The 11,138-nt window shown below is 39.0% G+C and overlaps 1 protein-coding gene across 1 annotated transcript in view; it reads left to right on the top strand.

The window, feature by feature from the left end:
- The window catches only part of LOC116093032, an 11,423-nt gene extending 821 nt beyond the window's left edge, over positions 1 to 10,602 (top strand). The window contains exons 2-8 of the mRNA XM_031374180.1: positions 170 to 236; positions 385 to 419; positions 2,050 to 2,167; positions 3,059 to 3,158; positions 3,756 to 3,854; positions 9,656 to 9,760; positions 9,869 to 10,602. Coding sequence (XP_031230040.1) covers positions 170 to 236; positions 385 to 419; positions 2,050 to 2,167; positions 3,059 to 3,158; positions 3,756 to 3,854; positions 9,656 to 9,760; positions 9,869 to 9,946 — 602 coding nt within the window. The 3' untranslated portion in view covers positions 9,947 to 10,602. The remainder of the gene's footprint in view (positions 1 to 169; positions 237 to 384; positions 420 to 2,049; positions 2,168 to 3,058; positions 3,159 to 3,755; positions 3,855 to 9,655; positions 9,761 to 9,868) is intronic.
- Positions 10,603 to 11,138: the final 536 nt, after the last annotated feature.

Here is an 11,138-nt window from a genome sequence, read left to right as displayed (position 1 = left end):
AGAGAGAGAGAGAGAGAGAGATGAGGGAGGGGGGAGAAAGATATGTCAAGTGGAATTTAAATATATATACTTTTCTTGTCTAGGATTCAGTTGATTTCTTGTATCCCCCTTATTTATTTATTCCTTCATTTATTCATTCATTTATTTATTTATTTCTGCTTCAATGCAGAAGTATCCGTGATTGTGATCAGCGATGATGACAGTCCTTCATCAGATCAAGATGATCAGCAGGGGAGGTAATCTATGTAAAGTCTTGTCAGTCTGTCATTGTGAGGTAGTTTTGGAAAATTCAACTATTCTTTTTAAACACCACATAGCATAATCCTTATTTCCAGATGAACTGAATTTTCATATACTCATTTAAAAATTTTATGTTTTTCATAGGGAATCTGCTCAGCCGATGAGAACAGAACTTCAAGGTATGTCTTTTTAAAGGAGACACTTGCCATTCAGAAGTCCTGTTTTTCAGTCATTCAACTTTCACTTGGTCATAAGTGAGTCACTGACCAACAGGACTCTGTTTGATGTCTCTTTCACATATATTGGATTGCTTTGTTTATGTCTAGCTTCTCCTTTATTTTTATATACATTTCTTTGCTTTTTAAAGTGGTGATGTGAAACAGAACTAGCTTTAACGATGACGAAGTCTGGGTGATTGATTTGCACAGCAGAAGTTGAGTAGGGCGTGTGTGTCTGGATGGATTGGAAGAGTCATCTCCATTTTAAAATTACTGTCTTTTATATTTATTAGTTTCAACATGTTCTTCTCATGCTCTGAATTAATTTAGTTTTTCTGGGTTTTGGATGTTGTTTTTCCTAGAATCACAGTGCTTATGCGAGCCTTTTCATACAGCCCTTACTAACTCTGAGTGAGCTGTTTAGTAGAAAACTAATAAAAATTCCTTTTGTTGTTGTTCTTTTCTCCAGTGAAAAGTGTGAGGTTGGATCCTTAACCTCATACACTTTCCTCTTGATTTTTCACCATTAGCTCTGCTTTATGAATTGACAGACATCTTTACAAAGTGACTAAATTTTGGACACCTCTCTAGAGACAACACTACTAAGACTCCTCACTGAGTTTTGACCTGTCTCTAGAGACAGTCCATACAAACAAGTATCTTGGAAAGCTTTTGTCTTCTTGGTGCTGACAAGGAAGGAGCTTGGATTAGGACAAGTCAAGGAAATTGTTACCAGATAGATAAAACATCTGTATCGTTGCAGGCATTATTTGATTTGTTCATTCTAAAATTAGCTATGGCCCGTATTTCCTCGATATAAATTCATATGATGAGTCCAGCATTCCTAGTAGTGAAATATTATGAATTCCAGCAATTATGGGTAAGCATGTGTTATGAAGTCTTAAAAAAAAAAAACAGAATTTAATTCTTCTGTATTTAATCTGAATTTCTTCCCCAAGCTATTGTTTTTTTTGTTTTTTTGTTTTTTTGTTTTTGTTTTTGTTTTTTTAAGTAAATACGGTGCTTAGGCATCATAGATCAGACTGCTTAAAACTAACTTTCATATTATATATTTACTTGTTTGTTTTTAGCAGTGTTTAAGATAAAATATACTTGTGTTTTATCAAATGTGTTCTCACAAGACCTTATCCAAAGATTATCATTTGAAAAGAAGAATATTTACTAAGTATTTATATTCTTTTTGTATTAACTGATTCTGAAGAGAAAACTCAAACTTGTCCTGGGATATCTTTATATACATGATATAAAATAATTAACATATTGACTTGGACCTTTCTTTTCTCTATATTAAGTGGTAGAATATATTTATATGTACATATGTCATATATATCATAGATATCATATTTTATATTTATATACATATAATATTTGCCGAATAGAAAGGATGAAGGAAAACCGGAAGTGTTTATAAATGTGTCAGAAAAGTCTGTATTATGTAATGGTGCCTATTGTATCAATTTTTAATATTTTTGTGATATTGCTCAAAGAACACATCCCACGTCAATTCAAATGTATGGGAACAAAGTAACTTCCAGTTTTATCTTCTAATAAAATTTTATTTCATGGATAGGTCATCTTACACAGTCTTACCTTGCAAAGAGAAAAGAGTTTCACCAAGATGTAACCACTTCTGTTGACATCCTGAATGAAAAGCTTGTGGGTATTATTAAAACGCAACAGAGGGAGAGGTAAAGTTTTTGACTTCTTTGAGTTACAAAACTTGCGCAATTTCTTACTCTTCATTAGCGCAAATAAATGCAGATTCATGATGATTATGCATGGATTTTGAATTCCCCCTGAAAACTGCAATTACCTTGACTTTCCTCTGAAAGGAAATTTTTATTGGTTTTAGAACCTCGGTTTTGCAGAATTGAGATAGATAATGTAAAATACAGTGAATATAGTCAGCTTCTTGCATCTTAGAAAACAACATAGCTGTATTACTGTAAAATTCATTGATGCTTATGTTCTGTAATTGGCTGGGCGCATGCATGTAGGGTCAGCGCCAAAGCATTATGCATAGGACAGCAGATAATAGTCAGCCTATGTAGACACTCTTAATATGTCGTAACTGTGAGTCTTAAATTATAGTGACAGTCTTACAGATAATTTGAATGAGTCTCAAATTGCAATTGCCATTCTTTTGGGAAAGTCATTGTGAGACTTGGAGAACGCAAATTCTCTGAAGAGTTCTCTTATGGTAGTCGTTGTGGAGGAAGGCATATGTTACCTGCAATACATCAGCTTGCTCTATCAGAGTCTACGTTACCTAGTAAGAGAAAAACGTAGTGTATTAGGTAGAAGTCAAATAAATAATTATGGAAAAATTAATATAGCAATGAATCCTTGCTGTCCAAGAGGGAAGGCATGCGACATATCCTCTCTTGTAGTAACTTAGGAGTACATAGTTTTCTAATGGGGCCACATGACTTCACTCTTATCTCTCCCATTAGATTATTTCAATAGTTTTTTCTTGTCTCTTTTCTTTGTGTGAATTATGCCAAATAATTTTTATTTGCGAATGTGTAATCTGTCTTACCCTCATACTGTAAGACCATGCTTACTATTATATTTTACAGGAAGAAACTTTGTTCCAACTATGCTAAGAGGTTTGAGCCTCTTTTTCATCAGTGGGAAAAGGATGTGGCGGAAGTTGGGCAAGCAGAAGACAATTTTGTTGTGAGTATCGGACTTAGCATTATAACCAATGTATTGTGAGAGTTGGTTAAATATTAAACAAGTTCTGCCTTCATACATTTACTGAAATGTCCTAAGACAATACCCAAGAACTGGTTGTCATGTGCCTTTTATCTTTTTCATACTTAATAGATGTGGATGAAGATATCTAGGGGATGACTTTGAGGGCCAGCAGGGGTTATGCCAAGGTTACTGCTAGAGTCAAGGTCAAGGAGAAGAAAGGGCTGCATATGGAAATTTCATCTATGTACATGTTGAAATGTGCAACATTTAATACTCGCTGAATGCTAGACAGCAAGGAGTATATCCTATTTATATTCCTGTGATGTAGGAATTCACAGATTGGAAGGATTCTCTGTTCACTCCAACGTCAAGTATACTTGCAATTTGAACCTTGGTGACAAAAAGACTATCTTAGCTAAAAACTGTTGCAAAATATTTATCTTAAGTAATTAACATCCTTTAAAATTGAACATAATATTTGAAGTAGCAGATTGTGTGCTACTTCAAATATAATCTAGTTGGGACTGTGAATATTCAATTTTCTTGCATTTTTCACCTCTTTCTTTTACTTTTTAGAATTTATCCTATCAGCATGCAGAGATTTTGTATAACACTGTGATGGCACAGAAAGCAACCTTTGATGAAGCAAAGACTATTTCTGATCAATTTCTAAAGGTCTGTTTGTTGTAGCTGCTAAGTAATCATATCCGTATGACACAGTGTATAGGTAAAAGCAGGGGAGGGGTTAGTTCTTCCTGAACTTGTGGCGGGGTGGGGGAGAGGGAGTGGGAAGCTAGTAAATTTTTCTTTTAAATTTTGGTCATTTTCTATTTTGAATGCTGTCCAAGATTAACCAGGACTGAGAAGGGCATATTTAATTTGAAACCTTATCTCGTTTTATGAATCATTTACATCAGGAAATGTAAAATTTTGACTTCACCTAGAACTAAACACACTGGCGAACTTTGACGTTTAATTAGCTCTGTGATGTCTTTATGCTGAAGTTGATACAGAAAGAGTGGAAATTAGTTATTTTTATTAAATAATTTGTTGTTTTATTTTTCTTGTTCGTATGGGCTATCTAGTTTTCTATCTAGTTATCTAGATAGTTTGATTGTCTATCTAGTTTTCTTGAGTGGAATATAGGCAAGGTTAGATAACAAATGAGTTTTTCTGTTCTGTTTGTTTCTTGTATGTTTGAGACAGGGTCCAGCTCTGTAGGCCTGGCTGGCCTAGAATACATAGCAGTCTGTGTGCCCCAGCCTCCAGAGTGCTGGGGATTGCTGGTGTATGCCACCACACTGGGCATATTAGACCACTTTTATTTTATAGTGTAGTATGTGAGATTGCTATGGGACTTTTACCATTAGAATTAATCTTATCCAGTGGTGGCTTTATGTTCCAATTTACAGCAGTTAGAGATGGCTGAAATGCCTAATAGAATGAACAAAGAATGCAGAGAATTGACCTTTAGTGAGAAGACAATTACGCACTTGGACTAACTATCCCTAGTGGACCTGATATCAAGCTACAGTCTTCAGGGGTTTATAGGGTGCTTTGGAGGTCACGTTTTAAATACTTTTTGCAGACTATTTTTTCTGTTAACACACACACACACACACACATATACACACACAAACACATACATACATACATATGTGGTGCATACACACACACACACACATATGTAATACCCACAAGATTTTAGAATTTTCTTTGGTATTTCATGTTCTATCTGTTTTAATTTTCTTTTTTCATTGAAAACAAAATCTTTTCCTATACAATACATCCCAACCACATCATCTCCTCTCTCCGCTTCTCCTAGGTCTATCCCCACTACCCTCACTCTACTCTCTCCCAGATCCACTCCCCCTCTATCCTGTTATTCAAACAGATTCAAAGTGTCTTCTTTTAAACTAACTGAAGCTGCTTCAATAATGTGACAGTTGCCAAATTCTCTTTGAGTGTTCCCTATACCCAGTCCAGGTGTTTATGGAGAGTTTAAAGTTGGAAAGAATATAGCTCTACTGAGCCTGGGAACCATTTTCTTGGAGAGCTAACTAGAAGGGGTCTCCTGTACCTGGACTTTCTCAGAACCACCAGCAGAAGGGATACTGGCATGAAGTCTTCTAAAGAGTGTACACTTAGGCCTTTTGTTGGGGACCAGACCATCTAGCCTACAACCAGTCATGTAATGAGCTCTATACCCTTCTCTGTTCCCGTGTGGTCCCTGTCTGTTCCCTCCATGTCCACTCCAAAATCTCCCACTTCTGTTTTCTTCCCTCAGCATCTCTCCCTCTGCCCAGAAGATCCATCTCCTCCTTCCTGCCCACCTATTGGCCATCAGCCCTTTATTATAACCAATCAGCAGCTAGACAACTACTGATGCAATTCTAGATTGTCTTTAGGCAGGTGAGGAAGGGTGAATATTTAGGAAAGAGAAAACCCAGTTGGTAGCCCATAGAAATGACAATACAAGAATCCTGCCAGCACTTAGTTCTCTGCAGGTGCAGAATTGAAAATATGGAGCACACCTTCTTCACACACTGTAAAGAAAATGTTACCCCAACAGTTTCTTGTAAATGTCTCTGTTAAATGTGACCTCTCGATTGGGAACTTATTACCAAAACTTCTACAGTGGCTGCTTGCTGTTCCTCTCTCCAAGTTACCAATAGGGTGGGTCATGTGCTCTGTACAGAGGCTCTTTCCTCTTCTTCATTTTACTCCCCCAACTGCTAGACTACCATGGGACCTTATCACTTCTTTCTAGTACTAGAAAGTCTTTTCTGAGTTCCCTGTTTCAATCCCTCTTTCATTTAAAAGTCCCCACCTCTTTGGTGCACACCATTAATCCCAGCACTTGGGAGGCAGAGGCAGGCAGATTTCTGAGTTTGAGGCCAGCCTGGTCTACAGAGTGAGTTCCAGGACAGCGAGGGCTACACACAGAAACCCTGTCTCGAAAAAAACAAACAAACAAAAGGATACATTGAAAATATGCAAATAAAGTATCAGCCTCCCTTTCTTAACTCTGAGATCTTCCAATGGTCTCCTCCAAAACTTTCCTCTCCTTCAAATCAAAGCTTCTTTTGCTGTCTTAGCTTCCATGCCTCCAGTACAGTAGGTTCCTTTGCAGCAACCCCCCCACTCTGTTCCCCTGCTTTGCTTATGTTTTTCCCCCAATTCTTGTCTTTATCCAGAGAATCCAGAATGTTCTCCTTCTAAACCCATTCTAAACTTCTTTATGTTATTCTTGTTTATAAGCTTATTCATATCCTAGAAATATGGCAGAAACTATGCAATTACATTTCAGTTGTTCCAGGCACACATGCCACAGTTAGCAACCCATGGTGTATATATCCCTTCATGCTTCCTTGGCCGAAAAGAAAAAAATAATTAAGCATTGTTCTGTGTAGCTTGAATGCTCATAAGGCATTGTGTCTACTGTGTCTATGGAATGGAAATAGAAGTCATGTTACATGTTCTGTGGAATTCATAGTGCTTGTTCTATCTTTAATCGTAAACCAGTACCTGCGGCAGGGCAGAGGACACTCTAGTTCATGCTATAGGCCTGCAATTTTTTTCTCTGTCTGCTTCCTTTTGATTTCCACTGTTCATTTAACCATCGCATGTTCCCAATATAAATATACACCTTTTCCCCCCTTCTTGTGACTATACTTCACTCTTTCTTCCTTCCTTTCTTCTTTTCTTTCTTTCTTTCTTTCTTTCTTTCTTTCTTTCTTTCTTTCTTTCTTTCTTTCTTTCTTTTCTCTTATAATTCGCAGCACCCCTCCCTCCTCCCTTCCCAGTCTCACCCTTTCTAATCACTACCCCTATTGCCCCCTCCTTTTCTCCCGAGAGAAGGAGAGCTTGCCCCCACCTCGTGTGCACCTCCCTACCCTCAGGCATATACTCCCGGTAGGGCTAAGCACATCCTCTCCCAATGAGGCCCAACTATGCAGTTCAGGGAAGGGGGAAGGGGATCCAGTTGCATGAACAGAGGCTGAGACAAGCCCCCCTCCACTTGTTGGGGGAACCACATGAATACCGAGCTGCACATTTGCTATAAATGTGTAGGGGGCCTAACAACAGCTCCTGCCTGTTCCCTGGTTGGTGGCCCAAGCTCTGTGAGTCCCCGAGGTTCCAGGTTAGTCGACTCTGTTTGTCTCCTTCTGCTGTCCTTCACCCATCAGGCTTGCTCACTTCTGTCCCCAACTCTTCCTCAAGGCTCCTCAGGCCCTGCCTGATGTCTGGCTGTGGGATTCTGCATCTGTTTCAGTCAGCTGCTGGATGAACCCTCTCAGGAAACAGTTATGCTAGGTTCCTGCCTGCAATCATAGCAGAGTATCATTAATAGTGTTAGGGGTTGGCTCTATCACATGGAATGGGTCTCAAGTTGGGACCATCATTGGTTAGTTCTTCCCTCAGTTTCTTCTGCTCCATTGTTATCCCCGAATATCTTGCAGTCAGGACAAATTTGGGGTTGAAGGTTTTGTGGGTGGATTGATGTCCCTCTCTCTCCTCTAGAACTCCTGCCTGGCTATAGGATGTGGTCATTTCAGTCTCTATATCCCCCTCTAGTAGGAATCTATGCTAGAGACAACCCTGTAGACTCCCCTTATCCTCTCCTGACCCGGGACTCTAGATAGTCACCAGAGACATCCCCCACCCCCTCTTTGCATTCTCACTCCTAGGCCTCTCTCACACACCTGACTGGATTGCAACCCATACTCATCTTGTCTTACCCCGTTTTCCCTCTTGATCCACTTCAGATGACTATTTAGTGTACCCCTTGAGTAAGATTCAGGCATCCTTTCTTGGAACCTCTTTATTGCCCACTTTTGGGGTCTGTGGATTATACCGTGGCTATCTTGCTCTTTATGGCTAATGTATACTTATAAGTGAGTACATATCATACATGTCTTTCTCGCTAGGGGTTAGCTAGATTAATCAGGAAGATAGTCTCAATTTCCATCCTTTTGCCTGCAAAATTCATGATTCAAAATTTCCATTGTGTTGGTATACCAAATTTTATTAATCCGTTCTTCATTAGAGGGCCATCTAGGTTTTTTTTCTGTTTTAGGCTACTATGTCTAAAGCTGCTATGAACTTAGTTGTGCAAGTGTCCCTGTAGTTAAGTGGGGGATGTTTTAGGTATATGCTCAGGAGCAGTATAACTGCGTCTCAAAATAAATGGATTCTCAGTTTTCTGAGAGACTGTCAAATTGATTTCCAAAGTGTTTGTGCAGATTTGCACCCCACCAGCATTGGAGAAGTGTTTCCCCTTGCTCCACATCCTTGACAGCATGTGCCATCACTTGAGTTTTGAAAATGTTAGCCATTCTGACTAAATATTCCTCAATGTTTCATGTCAGGAACTTTTTTAGATTTAATGTTTTCCTTGACTGGCATGTCAGTTTCCTCTATTGTGTCTTCTTTGCCTGGCATTCTCTCTTCCATCTCTGGTATTCTGTGGGTGATGCTTGCATCTGTTCTTCCCATTCTGTTCCCTAGTTTTTCCATCTCCAGGATTCCCTCAGTTTGTGTTTTCTTTATGGCTTCTATTTCCATTTTCAGGACTTGAGCAGTTATTTATATTTATTTCCGTCACCTTTCCAATTGTATTTGCTTGTATTTATTTAAGTGATTTATTTGTTTCCTCTTAAAGGCCTCCCTCCACCTGTTTCATTGTATTTTCCTGTATTTCTTTAAGGGATTCATTCAATTCCTCTTTAAAAGTTATTAATTATCCTTATAAGATTGGAGCTAAGTCATTTTATTGTGCTTAGGTTGTATCGAGATAGCCAGAGCTTTCTATAATAGAATGCCTATGCTCTGAAGCTGTCCTAGTGCCCTATCTGTGGTGGATTGTGTTCTTTAGTGGGCCTTTGGCCATCAGTTCCTGTTGTGGTTGTTATTGGGAGGGAGCCTAAGCGCAATGATCCTGGTGTGGCAGACTTCTTGTGGGTGGGTATTCCTAGGGTAGACAATGGTACTCAGTGGGCAGTGCAAGTCTCCTATCACTTGGATGTACCCCTGGGGACACCTGGGGAGGGGATTGGAGATGAGGAGAGGCAGGTAGAGAGGTGGCCAGACAGTGGAGGTTTTGGGGGACAGAAGACTGCTCAGGGCAGTTTGGCATGCCCCAGAGGACTCAGCAGGCAGGGGAAATGGGTGCAGGCATTGAATCTAACCTGTATGTATGGTTTAGGATCAGCAGGTCTGATGAAAGTGAGCAGAGAGGTGGTGGGGCAATGGACTTGGGGGTGGTGGTGCAGCCAGCTTCTGAGGCCAGGGGAGATCCCACTTAACTCCTTTATTGCACATGGAAATCTGCTTACATGTCACCATTATTGTCATTCCTAACAAGCATCCACTGACTGAAAATTTGAAAGCTTTGAGCTTTGCAAGTTTTGAATATGACATGAAAAGGTGATTTCCAATTGAAGTAGACTTTTTTTTTTTTTTGCTTGTTTTAGAATATCCAAGCCCTTGAGGATCAGCACAAAGCTCTTGATGCTGTTGAGCAAAACAGATTGGAAAACGAATTGAAAAACCTGAAGGAGAAACTTGTGACAGAAAATGTAGGTAGTATGTATTTGATACTGAAAAGCAGGTATCTTTTTGATCTTTTGGATGTCTTTTGTGAAGAGATGCTTATAGTAATTATTGATGTCTCTCTTTCAAAACAGCAACATCGGGACTTGGCAGCTATAGAATCGTGTCTTCACTCTCTGTTCTCCAAGGATAGTGAAGAGGATAACCTGTGACCATATGTCATGTGACATACACAGAACCTTCCCTACACTACCAAAAAGTGAAAGTGGCACATATCATTTGCCATTCTTTTGTGTGGTACACATCAGACTCCATGTCTGTCCACCATCATGTGAGCTCGGAGCAGTTTGGTGGGTTGCAGCCATGACAAGGTGCTGATAAATATTGAATTATCAGGCCCTTTGGCAGAAACACAGAAGCACTCTCACTAACACCAATAGTTAGGTTTAGTAGCACATAGTAGAATTAACTCAGCGGCCTTGTAAAAGCTCTCTACTGAAACTTACATTTGTCTTGCAAAAAAACAAAATCCAACTGCTAAAACTTATCATAAACTGAAAAGAGAAAAACCAAAAGGTCCCATGCAGATCTTGGGGCAGGGGTGGGGATCGGGGAGCAGGTTGTGGCATTTCTAGGTAGCTAATGTTCATGTAATTGTTTTGTAATTAATTGTAATTGTTCATGTAGTTGTTTATTGACACTTGTCCTTAGTGTTATCAATGGCCTTTGATTTATGTTATAATTATGCTTAATTTCTTTCCTCAATATTCCACTTCTGCCCTTTCATCATATGCTATCTGGAGTGCTTTGTTTTTCAAGTTATGTTATCAGAGAGTCTACAGAAGTTTCCGTATAAATGCATTTAACTCATGAATCATTGTCTTGGCTTTCTTCTTATGGTTTTTCTTTTGGCATTAAGTAACATTGAAACCTTCCATGTAAACACCGTGTTTAATAAATTTGAAATTGGTTTACAATCTACTTGAGATATGTCAATTAAATCGTTTCTTTGTATAAGTAAATGAAATTATCAAATTATTTGAAAAACTGTATTAGTCTCAGAGCAAGGAGAGGACTGACTCATCTCTCCATGTGCTTTCCATTTTGATTTTGACCAGTGAAGCATGTTTTATGTGTGGTTTTTTTTTCACTGTAAGTGCATATGCCTTAATCATACAAATGTGTGAGACTTACTCTGCCATACCCGTATCGCACATATCTGCAATGACAAGGCCCAATCTTTCCATCTACCCAGTTTTCCCTTCCATTCTGCCCAAATGCTTATAGCTCCTCCAGCCTGTTCTATATTCAGGTCCTTCTGAAATTGTTTCCATGTATGTGAAAGAAGGTGTGTTGTGAGTGTCTGGCTTATTTCCCTGAATGTAATGCTCTGAGAAGCATACA

The sequence above is a fragment of the Mastomys coucha genome, chromosome X (genome assembly GCF_008632895.1).
Source record: "Mastomys coucha isolate ucsf_1 chromosome X, UCSF_Mcou_1, whole genome shotgun sequence".
NCBI classification, from domain to species: domain Eukaryota; kingdom Metazoa; phylum Chordata; class Mammalia; order Rodentia; family Muridae; genus Mastomys; species Mastomys coucha.
Note: the sequence above shows the minus strand (reverse complement) of the source record. Positions and strands in the feature narration are given on the sequence as shown.